Source organism: Panulirus ornatus, chromosome 2 (assembly GCF_036320965.1).
Source record: "Panulirus ornatus isolate Po-2019 chromosome 2, ASM3632096v1, whole genome shotgun sequence".
Lineage (NCBI taxonomy): Eukaryota > Metazoa > Arthropoda > Malacostraca > Decapoda > Palinuridae > Panulirus > Panulirus ornatus.
The window spans coordinates 14,381,258-14,398,812 of record NC_092225.1 but is presented as its reverse complement, the minus strand read 5'-3'; the positions used below and the strand labels follow the sequence as shown (position 1 = coordinate 14,398,812).

Here is a 17,555-nt window from a genome sequence, read left to right as displayed (position 1 = left end):
ACTACTGAAACCACACTGCTCTTCCCCAATCTGATGCTCTGTACATGCCTTCACCCTCTCAATCAATACCCTCCCATATAATTTACCAGGAATACTCAACAAACTTATACCTCTGTAATTTGAGCACTCACTCTTATCCCCTTTGCCTTTGTACAATGGCACTATGCACGCATTCCGCCAATCCTCAGGCACCTCACCATGAGTCATACATACATTAAATAACCTTACCAACCAGTCAACAATACAGCCACCCCTTTTTTAATAAATTCCACTGCAATTCCATCCAAACCTGCTGCCTTGCCGGCTTTCATCTTCCGCAATCTTTTACTACCTCTTCTCTGTTTACCAAATCATTTTCCCTAACCCTCTCACTTTGCACACCACCTCGACCAAAACACCCTATATCTGCCACTCTATCATCAAACACATTCAACAAACCTTCAAAATACTCACTCCATCTCCTTCTCACATCTCCACTACTATATATATATATATATATATATATATATATATATATATATATATATATATATATATATATATATTATATTTCTTTTAAACTATTCGCCATTTCCCGCGTTAGCGAGGTAGCGTTAAGAACAGAGGACTGGGCCTTTTTTTGGAATATCCTCACCTGGCCCCCTCTGTTTCTTCTTTTGGAAAATTAAAAAAAAAAAAAAACGAGAGGGGAGGATTTCCAGCCCCCCCGCTCCCTCCCCTTTTAGTCGCCCTCTACGACACGCAGGGAATACGTGGGAAGTATTCTTAATCCCCTATCCCCAAGGATAATATATATATATATATATATATATATATATATATATATATATATATATATATATATATATATATATATAACCATGGGGGCATTGAAGAATGTAGAAAGGGAGGTCGCTGTCTATGAGGGTAAAGATTGGAGATTGGTAAGTTTGATGGAAAAGTAGTTCCGACGGTGTTATATGAATGCGAATGTTGACCCTATATCAAAAAACTGAAAAATTAGTTACAGAAAATGGTTGGTGTTGAAATGAGATGCCTTAGGACGGTCTACAGCGTAAGGAAGGTTAAACGAGTAAGACATGGTTAGGTGAGAGAGGGGTGTGGTCATCAAAAGCTCTTAAGTCATAAAACCTGTTTTCCTCTGTTTTTTAAGAAAAGCACCTTTTTTTTTTTTTCTTATTCTTAAGAGGGAGGTAATAGTAACAGTAACTCATTCCTTAAACAAACAAGTAACAGCAAATAACAAAGGAGACAGAATATTCACGTGTAACCTTAGTCCTTTGATGGGAAACATGAATGAATGTTACGAACGGAGTATCAATAAGACGATCTAAATGACGTATGTGTGAGAACGTGGTGAAGACACAATTTACATGGGTTTAGACGGCCGTGGCCGTGGCGCTGTCAGATGAAATAGTTGCAATGGCAGAGCCTAAAAGTTTGCGTTTAATAACGAAGTTTAATCATGGATTTTATAAACTAGAGACTGAATGATGGAAATTAAAGGTTATGGTTAGTGTCAAAGACGGTTTAAGGATTAATATTTGAAAGTTGGAGCTTAAAGGATACCGTGAAATTAAATGACTTCAAAATTTGCCCATTAAAGGAAGCATTTGAAACTGTAATTGTAATTTGACGGTTGTCTGACAATTTTAAGGTACGGATTGCATAAGTTTTCGTTTAATGACGTGGTTTCAAGGGTTGCGTTTATAGAACAGATTTGAAAGGTTCAACTTGAAATTGCGCAGTTAATTGGTTTACGTTCAACAGAAGGATTGTAAACGGTTCTTTTAAGGAATGACGGAGTCAAATGAACGGATATAAGTCTGCGTTTGCGTGACTGGTTTTAAAACGTGTTCAAAGGACAGATTTAAAAGGTTATCCTGTTGTTGACAAGAACAGGTCTCGGTGATCTAAGGGGCCGAAAATAAGGTAAATATCATTATTCATAGGGATATTTTTTTTAAACGCCTTTAACGGAAACAACTTTTATATTAATTAGGCGGGTGAAGGAAATTTTCTCTGACGTTACGGCGCCCATTCATCAAAAGCTCAGGATTTCTTGTGTTTATTCCAGCTTCGTGTTACGGGGAAAGAGCTTTTACACTCTTGTTGCTCCGATTCTTAACTACGTTTATGCATTACTTCTTTTTACCAGTGTAAATGATAGCGGTTAGAATTCCGCTGTCAGGAGGGAAATATATATATATATATATATATATATATATATATATATATATATATATATATATATATATATATATATATATATATCCAGCTTATGTTAGGTACCCATTTATCGACCAGTCTCAAAGGATGAACGTCATGAGGTGGCTGCCTTGTCTCGTACTCGAAACTTGGCCCTTTGAGACTGATGGCTTGATACTACCCACCGCACCAAGATTGGTCATATCCAGACTTCCCGTATCCGGACCACACTTAAGTAACACGGACGGATGACTCGACCATGGTGAGTAACCGGTGGCTGTAGCATTTTCCGGAAGGTCTTAATGATGCATGGATGTGGTAACTGCCTGAGGACGAGGTTAGCAGGCCTGCTGGTGTATTGAAACTGCCGCTCATGGTGGAAGCTCCCCACATGAATACCGATTAAACTACCGCTCATGTTGGAAGCTCCCCATATTCAATACCGATCTAATCTGCCACTCAAGCTGTAAACTACCCATCCCAACCGAATCTAGTACTGATCAAAACTGTCGCTCATGCTAGGCCCCCACCCACAAGCACGTCCATTACGATCTAAAGTGTCACTCAAGTTGTTACCTCCCCCCCTCCCCCCACTGCAACAAATATTGCCGACTCAACCTCGACCCACATTCACATCCGGGTGTGACATCAAACTAAGGACACATAACAACAAGACGTCCACTCTGCGAATCAGGCGTGACACACACATCGTGCATATCAAGTTTTTTTTTTTTTTCACGAAAATCAAGACATTATCTTCGATCTCGAAATTGCTTCGTGAAGTTCTCAAGAAGAAGGTAGTAATTTCTTTAGAATGACGTTATGTCTGTGACCTTGAGGCGGACGGCACACGCAAAAGACACATTACGACTTGCTTTTGTTTGAGAAAATTTGACTGAGTTTTGGTTTCAAGAAATGTTTTGTGGTGGTAGAATGATGCATCAGGTGGTAATCCTTATCAAAAATTTATATGATAATCGCTTAAAAAAAAACATTAGACCACATCTGTATTTTTTTTCTTATCTCTTGGAACTTTTGCTGGCAAGTTTGCCTCCCATCGCGACCCAAAGACTTATAATTCGATCTAAAAGTAATGTACAAGTATTCCCATCGTATAGTTATATTTCTTACTTTCCCTCATTTTCGTTCAATCTCGGAAACTTAAACTTCCATGTCAGTTGCCCTATTTCCTTCCTTTCATTTGAACGTCTTGGACGAACGTCGATCAATTTTTCGCTCCAACTGTGATCACTTTGAACTGACCTTCCCACGTGTCCCACTAAATTGTGGTGATACTTCGTCGTACAGTTGCTATACTGCAGCTGATTCATGTTGGATATTGTAAGTGTTCTCAGAGCTTCTGGTCTTAACAAATAATAACAGTGGTCTTGTCCTACCTTCATCGGTCGAGCACGCGTATGTTATTATTGACTACTTTACAATGTTTGTGTTTTGTACTTTAGGCTATCATATGTTTTGAACTAGGAATTGATATGTTTATGTTTTGCACTAAGATATACTATTTGTATTTCTCCGCTTAAGGGGCGAGAGAAATTATCTTTACACGTATAACTTCAATTACTTTTATAATCGTTTTGTGAAATTCCATAAACTTTTTAATGCTCTAAACATTCGCTGTTCCATAAAGAAGTTTCGGTAAGATTGGTATAAAAGTATAATTTTCACATTTTCTAGTGTTTCTCGGCTCGTGTTTACTCTCGCAGTCCAGAATATCATTTATGCACGACGTACTGCCTTTGAACCCGTGCTACCTGACACGTAGGTTTCCTCCTCCTCCTCCTGCATGTACTCGTACATTTGTTTTCTGATTATATTTTCCAGTTGTTTACAGACCATGTTGATTGGTGATGCTGGCCATTAGTTCAACGCACTTTGTTTCATCTCTCTAGCTAAATTGTCCTTGAAATCATATGACTTTGTTCATATTACCAAGAGACGTAACATGCCTCATTAATATGTATGCATGCAAGAAACGTGAATCACACTGCTTACCAAGTCAAGCAGCTGGGGGTGAGGTGGCGCGGAAGCTCTCCTTGTGACGTCATTACCAACAGTTTACGAGATCACAATTTTGAACCATCGTATCTTATACTCCCGAACCGAATTACTGTATGAATATATATTTTAAAGAGCTCTAAATAATGTAATCTAGTGCATATCTTTACTGCACTGTTGATATCAGAGCATCCGCTGTTAATATGATTGTAAGATGCATCAAATAGAACCTACCTGGCTGCTTGACAACGTAACCTGTTTCCTTGATGCTGTCCTTGGAGGTAAGAATTGATTGTCATCATTTTTCATAGTTTTGCAGTGAAATTATAGTGATTTAAACCTAACTCTACTGCTACTGGTTCTTGGAATTACGCATTGTTCAGAGCATTAATGCTACCACCGAATTTTTTTTCTGGGATATTTTGAAATGGCAGACGCAATATGGAACGGAAGAGGACGACAAATCAAATTATTGTCCGACTCTTATGTAAACGAGCCGTATACGGCTGGCTGCGGATGGCTTCAGTCAAATTAGGACGCTGGGTGACGGGGTAGACAGACCTGTGGCGGTGCTATGTGTCATGGCCGGGCCTCCCGTCGCCCGGGGTCACTCTTGCTGGACGCTCTCGGGCAGCACTTCCTGCGCCCCGGAGTGACGACGCGTTGCTAGAACTCGTATCTAGGACAAAAAATTAAAAAAGAGATATCGAATGATGATTTTTCGCGAATATCATAGGAGTTTAGATTCTTAGTAAGATAAGTTGTAGAGGATGAAAGTTTCCAGGCAGTAACCCTCTTAGTCACTGACCGTCTTACTGTATATGACTCTCCCACATAATTAACAAATGGAAGGTTTAAAAACTGTACAGGCAGACATATATACTGAGTTCCATTCATTAGCAAATTAAATGTTCCTCAGAAAAACACGGCAGAGGGGAGAAAACCTTACCCACGTAACCCCTGCCTGTCGTGGAAGACGACTAAAGAAAGGGTCCGAAAAGCAGGAGTCGGGAATTTCTTTCCTCTTTTATTAACTTTCTGAAAGAGGGAAACAGATGATGCTCTCAAATGGGTAACCGCAGACAAGCGAGCATATATATATATATATATATATATATATATATATATATATATATATATATATATATATATATATATATATATATCCCTGGGGATAGGGGATTAAGAATACTTCCCACGTATTCCCTGCGTGTCGTAGAAGGCGACTAAAAGGGGAGGGAGCGGGGGGCTGGAAATCCTCCCCTCTCGTTTTTTTTTTTTTTCTTTTTTTTTTTTTTCAATTTTCCAAAAGAAGGAACAGAGAATTGGGCCAGGTGAGGGTATTCCCTCAAAGGCCCAGTCCTCTGTTCTTAACGCTACCTCGCTAATGCGGGAAATGGCGAATAGTTTGAAAGAAAAAAGAAAGATATATATATATATATATATATATATATATATATATATATATATATATATATATATATATATATATATTTGTGTGTGTGTGTTATATTCTTGAAGTATTTTTTAGTTAAAGGAATGAATCCAAGAACGACTGTGAGGACTGGGTGCTACAAAACACCCAAAGAATGCTGGTGAGACCAATATTCTCATAGAGATGGAAAAATAGTTTTTCGTTTGTCTCAAACGATTAACCATGTAGTTTTGAGCACATGATATGAAAGATATACTCCTGTACTCTCTGACTATTGTTATGATTGATTGTAGATATTGATGTGCTGGAAGAGGGACGTATATAGATCAGAGGAGAGCCTGGAGGCACGCTGTACTGTATCAGAATATCGCCGACCTTTCCTGGAAAGTGCAAGGTCCGCCTGCCTGGCCTTGCAGACAATTGGCACAGTTGCGTCACAACGGTGAGGCCGCCCTTCACTTGTTACCCCACCACTCCTACACCCACTACCTCCCCGGTCCCACCTATCCCCCCCCCCTTCCCCCACCAGTAACTAGGCAGGTCTGGTACAGGGGCCGAGCCACGGCCCTGGAGGCCACAGGACTTACCCCGAACCTACCCATCCCAGCCTTCTGGTAACTGGACTAGTGGAGATAAGATCAACAAGAAGGTAGACCCGGGACTTGGACGCTACTGCAGGGGGAAGACCTCGGTTGAGGGACACGGCCCTACGGCTGAGTCACTCACACTCACTCCCAAGAAACTAACCCGAGTTCCCGTGGCACTGAGGCGTGTACAATACCTGGTATGTGACCCAGGCGTGTCAACAATGCCAGATATGAGCAGTGTGGGTGTATGCAGTGCGTCGATGTGTATGGTGCACAGACACGTGGATGGTGCCAGACGTGTATCTGTTGTCAACCGTAGATGGCATTAGACATGTGGATTATGTAATCCGTTACTTTACCGTCTGAAGAATATATATATATATATATATATATATATATATATATATATATATATATATATATATATATGTATATATATATATATATATAGTGAGTCTCCCGTATCATAGGATTTACTAGAAGAAATAGTTAATGAAGAGACAAAGCAGTTTAACTGAAGGGAAATTCAGGAACTCTGGTTAGGTCACGAGTGATTCCTCAACCCTCAGGAGGCCGCCTCATGGCGTTTGTTGAAATTTTTGGCTCAGTGGCATATATTTAACGAGCCATGAGATGTTCTACCGACGTTGAGTGACTGCACGTCCTGATCTGGGGGTAAGCATCTCTGCTCAAGGGTCGTGCTGTCGTCCTCAAGGATTTGCTCTGTCGTCCTCAAGGATTCGCCCTGTCGTCCTCTGGGGTTCGCTTTGTCGTCCTCAAGGGTTCTTTCTGTCGTCCTCAAGGGTTCGCTCTGTCGTCCTCAAGGGTTCGTTCTGTCGTCCTCTAGGGCTCGTTCTGTCGTCCTCAAAGGTTCACTCTATCGTACCCAAGGGTTCGCTCCGTCGTACTCACGGGTTCGCATAGTCGTCCTCAAGAGATCGCATGAGATGAAGAACAGCGTGGCTAGTCAAGGCCAGACCAGGCAGGCAGGCAGTGTGTACCCCAGCGGCCTTCCTGGAACCTCACTGTACTGTCAGAGGAGCGGATGGTTGAGTCACAACCATTACAGAGAAGGTACTGGCGATGGATGGGTTGATGTAACAAGGCGGGGCATATTAGGGAGTACAGGCGAGTTGAATGAATGGGATGAAAGGGGAAATGAGAGACGACCGGAATGATGGATGCGATAGTGAAAGGCGCAGCTGAGTTAAGCCCGCTGTGGATAGGGAGGGTAGTCAGGCGCTGATGATGCTCACGAAGTGGCTGTGAAGAGGAACGTGAGCCAGTAGGTTTCTTTGGGGGAAGAATATGAAGAGAAAACGTGACCTGATGTGGCTATGCGGCAGGAGGCGAAGTCGGGGAGCCTGACGGAAAGGGTGGATTGCGAACAAGCTATGGGTATTGACTTGGAAGGAAAACATTGTCTTAGATTATCTTTATTCATCTTCCCTCTTTACCTCTCTTTTTATGTTTTATCCTATTATTTCACTTACGGCCTAGCGTTGTTTGAAGACTTACGTCTGTGAGTGGAGCTTTCGACATAGTGGGGAAAAAATGTAATCTTTACATAATAGACGTTCTTCAGTCAAAGTATAAATGGAACCAGAAAGGTTCTAGAGAAAAATCATAGTAGGGAATTATTTCTGTTTTTTTCTCTAATTCCTGTGGTCCCACATGGTGTAAAAACTTCACTATTACCGTCCTGGTAAACTTGGAGTTTACGTTTTAACCCTAGTGTTCCTGAGTTTTCAAATAAAAGATAGACGTGGCCATAAACCTTCTAATGGGAATTCTTCACAACCGCAGATCCCGTTAGGATGGCGTCAGGTTTAATACTCTAAACGATAAAGAGAGTAAATCTTATTTCGGAGGTTTTTGTTGGAGTTTGATACAAACATAGCCAGGTTTTTAAACAAAATTACGAAGGCATTTCAATTTTTTTTTTTTTTATAAGTCGGTCACTTGCTTAGGTCTCCGGAACACAAACCGATCTGTGTGGCGACTTTCGTCAACCCAAGTTTATGAACATCATGGAGTTACAGATATGCCGAACACACACACACACACACACACACACACACACACACACACACACACACACACACACACACACACCGCCGACGACTCTACCACTGATATAAGCAGTTGACAAGGAAATCTACCTACAGTGCCCCTTACAACGCCCTCAAAGACCCACCACAACTGGACCATCGTCAACTACATCACGATCGGCCATGATCATACATACTTATTAACCTCGCCTCCAGCCGTGTCCCATCCACTTGTGCCACCTCCACATTGACCAGTCCACCGAGACTCTCGGTGTCACTTTGGACATACTAAGGTGGAGGGAGCACCTGAGCAGATTCGCCAAACCCCTCAGCTCTCGTCTCTGCATTCTTCGTCAGCTAAAGACACTTTGGAACCTCGGCGCCTAAACTTAATAACATCTTTAACATCTTCAAAATCACATATGCTTCCTCCCGCTTAGTCTCCCACCTTATCTAGCACACAATAAGGGCGACGAGAAAAGATGCGGGAATGAGCATCCAAGATCATCACCGTGGTTTCGCCACCGGTCAAGAGGAGCTCGACATATTAACTCTTGCCTTTCTCCCTGGACCTCGCATGGTCGCCCACAGTTTGGAATGAAGCTCCTGTGCCATTCTCGCCACTGTTACCTCCTGCCACCTGATGATCCCTCTTTCCCAGGTTGTGGTTCGACACCACAACTGTAACGTATCCATACGAGCTCTTGCAAGCTAGTAAATGAACAGCCCCATCTCATCATCGACGACAAAGATTGTATATGGACTTCCAGCCTTTCCTTTTTCCATTGATTTTGTGTAAATACCATTGGTGTAAGGCCCACCCCATATGTACAGCACTCCTTTTTTATCGTGGCTCATACAATTTGTGTTTTCGTTGTGCATACATTTTGTGTTTATTGTCGGTTTTGGTTGTACTTCAGTAACCCATTATGGTCGGTATTGTTTTGTTTACACGCTGACACAGAACATACAAACATGTTAAATGCGGATATCATTCAGAAGTTGTACAAAAATTGTATGATAGTAGAGAAGGCCCCAAGAGTGTAAAACTCATCCCCCGTAGCCTACTGATAGGTAATTACCCAAATGTATCCATAAACTTAGTAAGAATGAACGCAGACCATATTCATTATTATTCACTGAAAATCCCATTATTTACTATAAATTCTTGAAGTCAGAATGACGAGATTTTTTAACCAGAATGAGACACAAGTTCCCCGCTTATCGATAAGATCCAAGGTGATTTGCAGCTAACTTTAACAGTTCTGTATAAAAGTTGAAAAATATGAAGAGTTTGAAGTTGAACGTGTCCATTAACTTCCTAGAAACACGGCAAACCCTCCCGTTAAGTAGTGGCCTACATAATTCCTCCAGGATCATCCCACGTCGTCAACACAAGTGACTTTCGTTTACCTTCCTGGCCACACAGGTACCTGTTCCAGTAATATTTCGTCATGGCGTTGGCGGCCAATCGGTTTGTAGGAAAATATGTGACGTCATAAACATCCAACCAACCAAGAAGGCCGGATGCACGACGTCACGGGGGCAGAAGCCGTATAAGTTAGGGCCCAGCGGTGAGCGAGGCAGTCAACTAGGCAGTGGTTGCAGTGGTCGGACGTACTCATTGTTTTGTCTCGAAAAGTCTCAGATCGAGAGAGGAGTCTTCATATATTACCAAGCAACGCCGGAAGAGCTCTACTTAAATCTAGTGTACACAAGTTCATAGAGGAATAATTCCCAGGAGTCGCTACAATGAAGATTGTGTAAGTCAGTTGTGCAGATATGGACCTACCCGCGGGTAGCCTCTGCATCAAGTTTTTATATCTTGTTTTTAGTAGTTTTCATGCATTACCTCTGACGTCTTACCGTGTGTGTGTGTGTGTGTGTGTGTGTGTGTGTGTGTGTGTGTGTGCAGATTATGTGGTGGCCTGTCTCTTACAGACGCATCATATCTGCACTCAGATCTTATGATGATTTCAGCATTTAACTCGTTCCTCACTCAGGCCGTGTGAGTCTTTCACTTCATTGCTTCTAACTGAAGGACAGTATTTCGTAGCACCTAACATGATCTGTTGCAGTTTCCTTGGTGCGTTCCCAAGTTCTGGTTCCTTGGTGCGTTCCCAAGTTTCTGGACGTAATCATTGGGAAGAGATGTACCTGTTCAAGTAAGATCAAGTCAGTGACATCCCTGAAAACACTTATCATTGTCTCCCATCGACATTTGGTATCTTTTTTAAATGACTTTCCTTTAGTTTCTCTGATTCTTAACCTCCAGTTGCAATAGCGCCTTTTTGTGGGATTCTTTATGCATCATGTATTTTTCAGCGAGCGTGGAGGATATACGAGTAGATTTATATACATGTTCTGACTGGGAAGTTGTATATAATTCATTTATGGCGGTTTTCGTTACCTTGTTTTGACGAGTGAATCACAACAGCCACTTGTCTGGCCACGAACCACCTGCCTGACCAAGTTTTGTAGGACGTAAACCATCTATTTGACCAGTGTTGTAGACTATGAACCATCTTTATGAGCAAGCGTTAGAGGATATCAACCATCTGTCTGACCAGTGTTGCAGGACAAAAACCATATGTGTGACCAGTGTTGAAGGACACAGCCATGTGTCTGACCAATGTTGTAGGACACAACCATCTGTCTGACCAGTGTAGTAGGACACATCAGCCATCTATATGACCAGCGTTGCAGGACATTCACCGCCATCTGTGTAACCAGTGTTGCAGGACACCAACCATCTGTGCGACCAGTGTTGCAGGACATTAAACACCCATCTCGCCACTGTTGAAGGACCAAGACCCGTTACCCATCTGTGTGGCCAGCGTTGCAGGACACATTAAACACCCGTCTGACTAGTGTTGCGGGACACATCAAACACCTGTCTGATCAGTGTTGCAGGACACATCAGACATCCGTCTGACCAGTGTTGCAAGACACATCAAACACCCGTCTCACCAGTGTTCAGGACACATCAAACACCCGTCTCACCAGTTTTGCAGGACACATCGAACACCCATCTAGCCAGTGTTCAGGACACATCAAACACCCGTCTCACAGCGTTGCAGGACACATCAAACATCCGTCTAACCAGAGTTGCAGGATACATCAAACACCCGTCTGACCAGTGTTGCAGGATACCCAAGTCCTCCCGAGATGGACCACACTTCGCGGTGCTATTTACCCTCCTTCCCTGGCCAATAGTTTCGACCGTGCTGAACGTGTTGAGACCAAGGGCGCCCTGAATACAAAGCCTTGTGGCAAGTGCTTTCCTTCACTCCGAAAACGTTTCTCTCGTGTTCCTCCATGTCTTCCAGACAGATGAAGGATGTAGGGAATATGTCAACAATCCTCATGACAGTTGTGAGTCATGCGCTCCACCCACCCAGCCCTGCCTATAACATCAACGTGCTTAATTTCACCAGATTTGTGGAACATTGTCTCATCAACTGAGACCATCTTCAATGCCGTTAGTGTCATCCTTTCTTCAAAGTATACCCGAACCTGCTTCTTCATTGTTCCAGTGCGTTAGTGCACGATAGTGGTCAGTTATAATGATAGTTGAGTGTTGAATTTGCGGCGTCCCATCTCCAAAACGGTATCATATACTCCCTCCCACTCGACTGGCACTACACTTACTTTGAGTGGACATTTAATCAACGCCGTAAGTAGGAGTGGGCGCAGAGAGTCTCCGTACACAGGTTTATATACATGACAGGTAGGGTACGCCATCTGGCTCGTGGGCTCTTGTTGGTTTCATGGTTCATCATTACTGACAATTACGTCGTTTAGGACACAGCTTTTCTCCCTCGCTAGTGTGTATGTGTTTCTATACGAGAGAGAGAGAGAGAGAGAGAGAGAGAGAGAGAGAGAGAGAGAGAGAGAGAGAGAGAGAGAGAGAGAGAGACGGTTGTGTCCATATGCAGTAGTAACGAGGGTCCGTACTCTTGCAGGCTGGTAATGGTGGCGGTTATGGTGGCTGGCGCCGTGGGCCATACTCTGCACCTGGGCCGAACCTGCCCGGACGTCTTGCCCTTCCCTAACCTCTCCGTGGACAAGGTACGTACCAACAAAATCACCAGCACCTTATCTTATATGACAGAATGAGACGCTTAGTCATCCCGACAACCATTACCAATGTGAATTATAGGAGAGTTGCACGACTCCGTTGTCAAGTTTGCCTTGAACGGCCGCAGTATACCATACCTGCTCCATAGACACAAACGCCATTGTACCACGGCCTTGGACAGCTGCCAGTGACGCGACAATGATACATTATAAGGAAATAGGAATATATGAATACCCATCATCAGGTTTTTAGTTACACAGAAACATACGCATCAACAACCATACATGTTTATACACCAATTGTTTAAGGAACTCATATAGGTCTTTAACGAACTGATATGTACGTGTAAGAATCTACACAAATATCAGCATACGTGATACAGTACACACACACACACACACACACACACACACACACACACACACACACACACTGATATCGGTAAAATATTTGCTTGGTTGCACTGAGAGGAAGACAGAGACGGAAGGGGAGAGAGATTGAGCGTGTAAAGGTGACTAGCCATTCAAGTCAACAGAGCAAAAAATAACGTCCAAGAGGATTGTTTTTTTGTGGTGATTCCAGGTAATTGCTCCCCCCTTAACCTGGTGTTGTTGTTTTAGTCGCTGACCATGAGTCACAGATGGACCCGGACGGGATCGAATCCAGCACGGGGAGTCAGCCCACAGGCAACCCAGCTGTTTATCCTCCCTCGGAGCTGGTCGATAAGTAGGTACCTTGCTTAGGTCTGTGAATATGTGTGTAGATAAGACGCGGTACATCTATACAAGGTTAAGAAACAGGGTAACACGAGAGTAAAAGTCTCTCCTCGTAACACACAAATGATAATCACACACACAGTGTTGCAAGTCATACGCACATACACATATACAAAAAGCCACTCCCTGTACATCAGCACTACTCAGGTATAAACAAGCGACTGACGTGTCAGGTGATAACGTCCTTGGAGGAGTGGTAAGAAGTGCAACAAAGAGGCTTCCGCGTACTCAGCGCGGAGGTTGCCCGTCCCCACAGTAAGCATGCTCCTCATTGTATTCGTCTGAGGCTTTCATCTGCCTATTGAAGTTTCCATTTGTATCGCCCGAGGCTTTCAACTATGTTTCCCTTGGTTTCCATTTGTATCTCCCAAGGTTTCCCTTTGTTTCTCCCATGGTTTCCATTCCCAATGTCATCATAGGTTTTCATCGACGTCTTTTTTTCGAGGCTTCATCGCATACAGCGGTTACTGCTTTATGTAGATATATATATCCTAGCCCGACCATCCCCTAGGGGTAGATGAACAGCTGGGTTGACTGTGGACCAACTGCTGCACCAAGGGTTCTACCCTTGGAGGCCCGTGAATGCGTCCCGGTCAGGAACGCTAACGGCTGCACCTCTATATATGTTCATCAGTTAATTGCTATATACGCCTTACATCTGCTAAAATCCCCGCTTTATTTTATTCATTTTGATATCATCTGCTGCACCACTCTGTAGTATCTTGTTTTCTTTTATCATATACTAACAGTCTTGTTAACGCCTGTTATCTTGATACGTTCCCACATCCAGTTAGTTTACCTATTAAAAAGTTCTCCCCTTCGAAAATACGTTTACACAGCGCCTTCTCTTACAGTGTCAGCCTTACTTCTGTAGACAACGCCCTCTCTAACCCCCTCAACACTATGTTGTCATGACCTAACCTCATCCACGACAGGTGCTGGGTCGATGGTACGTTCTGCATAAGTTCGACACGGACAACACCTGCTTGGTTTGGAACGTGACCCGTGGCGAGATACCGGACACCCTCCTTGTGACGGAGACGCGACAGCTGTCGGTCCTGGATACTCTGGGGGTCGACCACACCCATGCCGTCACCGCTATGGTAGACATCCCTAACCCCGAGGTGCCAGGCAAGATGCGCATCCGCTGGCCCACTTGTGAGTACTTCCTTTGACATATTGAGAAATAGAGAGATGGGGGAAGGTTGTGGGAGTGACCGGTGGTGAAATTCCCAACACTGCAGTTTTTCATGTGGTTTATCAGCAGGATTGTGTTGGGTGTTGCCTCGTGACAGTTCCGGCTCATTATGATAGTCAAGCGGGCGGGATTGGAACCGTATTATCACTGTATAGTTTTGACCTACTGGTATAGTCTAAGCATTGCATTGTCACATATAAGGATGATGATGTGTTATGATGGTAACTTTAACCATTGCCATCTCGTATTATTCTTTAGTTATTACTATTATTATTTATCATTATTATGATTACTAATGTATTTGTTATTTAAATGATGAATTACAAGTATGTTGATATATGTGGAGCTTTACTTCAGCATTATTACGGTATCTATTATTTGCTTACGCCACATTTCTTGGGTCTCCTATTTGGTTTAGTCGAGTGTACCTAACCTGCTGGAGGCAATGGTTCAGTCGGGTACGACCTGCCCACACACAACCCTCCCCCTGCACCACCGCGCTCCTCACCATCTGATCTCTTAGATTTTGGATAATGTGTATTGGTATTGATTTTTTTTTTCATGAAACCTTTATATGTTTAATCTTTTACTGGGTGTCATTGTTGATAGTTTTATTATTATAAGTTTGGGAGGTAGTTCATAGTAAGAGCAGCAGCTGTACTGCGTTAATGAGTGCAGGCGAGGCTATCATATTTTTACCTTACCAAGCATGACCACTTAGCAGTAGCAGATGCTTTTAAGTTTCTGATGTTTATGATTATTATTTGTTCTTCACTTCATGAGTTAGAGTTAGTATTTCCTTTGCATCTCCAGACATCCTATGACGTGTTATAAATTTTGTACGGGTATAGGTTAACTTGACGGGCGATTTTCATAAAATGATCAAAGTGAACATCATCGATACCATGCGCGTTCTACCTTGCTAAATTGTAACCTTCCTCGCCAGCAGCACTTACCGGCAAGGCGGACTTCATCGTGTTCGACACAGACTATGAAACCTACATGTCGGTGTTCGAGTGTGACCGGGCTGGGCTGCTGCACCGCCGCTCTGTCACCATCCTTTCTCGCACCAGGACCATCGACGACATGTTCGTCAGCAGGGTGAGTCACACTCACTTCCTCTCCCTGGAGTCAAACATCACACCTAGCTCATGCCTCTTCACGCGTAGCTGCTACCTTAAGTTGGCTTGACGTTTCATTCTCTTACTTCACCTTTAACTTGCATCGGCTCGCGCTCATGATTTTTTTTTTTTTTTGTTCAGTCACTCATTTTCGTATGGCAGTAATGAGACATACATATAATGCTCCTCTATTTTTCTCCAGGTGCGTCGTCTACTGGACACGGCCGACGTCAGCCACTCGGCACTCTCCACTATCAGCCACGACTCCTGTCGCCAGTCAGGGTAAGCTCTTTACGCTTAGGAAAGTCACATTCACATCTGATTAATTATTTTTATGACGAATGGTAGTTTAGTCACTGATTGTCAGTAGCAAATTAACTTATAAATGTAAAGTAGTTTGTATTTGGTCCAGTGTACTCCAGCGCTTGCTTCAAGAATAGAATTTCATTAGACAAATTACTTTCATTGTAATGTAATTTCGCTTTTACTGCAAACTCTTTGGGCTCCCACAGTATGCATGAACTTTCATAATGAGTGTACAGTTCAGTCATTCTTCGCTTTGTTTTCTATCTGGTCACACCCTTTTAGATTACTTGTTTGTGCCTATCATTATACCCAGCAGTTATCTCAGTCTCCCCAGCCCGGTCCTCCGGTAACACTGCCAACGCCCACACCTTCCTTACCACACTTCCTATCCTTGGGAGGACCTACCACAAGTCTCCATCTAAACACTACAGCAAACATTGCGTCTCACCTCACCACCTTGGTTTCTCGTTGATCTTCAGGTGCCAGCCATTGAGTGATTCACCGTTAATTTAGAATAAGATTTTAACATTTCTGTTCCGTGAGAACGCGGAACAAGCCCACTGTCCCACCCATCCCATAATAGACCCCCACCACCAGCAACTCCTCACCTTACTGCTGCCCTGCTCAACACCCCACCATCTCTGATCCCCACCAATACACACTATTTCATCCCCAACAATCCCCGGTTTCCAACCTATCTCAAGCGCCGCCTTTAGGTGAGCAGGAGATCGAAATTGAGACGCTTTGTGGTTCCTCAGGCAGCACAACTGGCACGTGGATGAGGAGCTGTTCGGCCTACTGCCGGGCGTGGACGAAGAGGAGGTGCGTCGCCGAGTCTCACAAGGGGTCGTGGATTATGACATCACGCAGGTGGAGATCATCAGCGACGGCGTTACCCCCGACGACTCCAGCTTCCGTGGGAGTCTCAGGCGCGACCAGAGCGAACCTGCTGTGTAGCGTACCTGACCTCCCTGCTGACCTAAGGTCCATGAACTTTCCCTCTGATGACCTGGATCACACGTACCCAAATACAGGGTCACATGTATATATAACACCTTCATGATATTTGCAGTAATTTGAGCCTAAATGGCATCGAAAATCAGGGATAGTCAGGGTCACCCTGAAGTCAAGGAGCCATCGAAGGGTCGTCTGTAACCCACAGGGTCATTTTAAAGGACATACAAGGGCTAGCCCCGAGCCACAGCGAAGCACTTCAGAGTTCACGCGAGAAAATGGTACACGCACATCTTACAAGCTTCCAGAGGTTGATCCCAGAGTCATTCCATGGACACTGCAACCAAGCAGGACCACGTCAGAGTCCGCTGGCATATCGCATCGCAGGTGGTAACGAAGAGAGAGGAGAGAGAGAGAGAGAGAAAAAAAAAAATTCAGCATCACCAGTAGCCAGCCAGACGCGTTCTGTTCCGTGCGGCACCCTACGCGAACGTGAGCTCCAGAACAGACACTTAACGTTCTCCTCAGACTCGACCTCCCGTGCCTGGCAGTCTATTGTACCTAAAACCCTCACCTCCTTAGCTTTAAGATGCATTAAGTTGCATTACTCCATAACATTATTTAAAGATAGCCTTACGGTGATAGGCAGTGCATTCGAATGCGTTCTAATGGATAACTGAGAATAAAGTACGAGTTTGTATCGAGTCCCCGGGCAAATGATCTCATGTAGTGATAAATTATTATATCGTAGGCCACTAGAATACAGTCCCTGGACCAGCGTGAATCACTGTCCCTGGATTAATGTGAGTCACAGACCTTGGA

General features: G+C 43.6%; 1 protein-coding gene across 4 annotated transcripts in view; it reads left to right on the top strand.

Moving 5' to 3' along the window:
* The window catches only part of LOC139753487 (apolipoprotein D-like), a 46,061-nt gene extending 28,915 nt beyond the window's left edge, over positions 1–17,146 (top strand). Inside the window, exons 1-6 of one of the 4 annotated variants that reach the window (XM_071670093.1) lie at positions 9,841–10,060; positions 12,263–12,368; positions 14,090–14,312; positions 15,302–15,453; positions 15,676–15,755; positions 16,538–17,146. In XM_071670093.1, the coding sequence (XP_071526194.1) occupies positions 10,050–10,060; positions 12,263–12,368; positions 14,090–14,312; positions 15,302–15,453; positions 15,676–15,755; positions 16,538–16,736 (771 nt within the window). In that variant the 5' untranslated portion in view covers positions 9,841–10,049 and the 3' untranslated portion in view covers positions 16,737–17,146. Of the gene's footprint in view, positions 1–9,840; positions 10,061–12,262; positions 12,369–14,089; positions 14,313–15,298; positions 15,454–15,675; positions 15,756–16,537 lie in introns of those variants that run through there. The other 3 variants (XM_071670074.1, XM_071670063.1, XM_071670082.1) reach the window with 3 other exon arrangements.
* Positions 17,147–17,555: the final 409 nt, after the last annotated feature.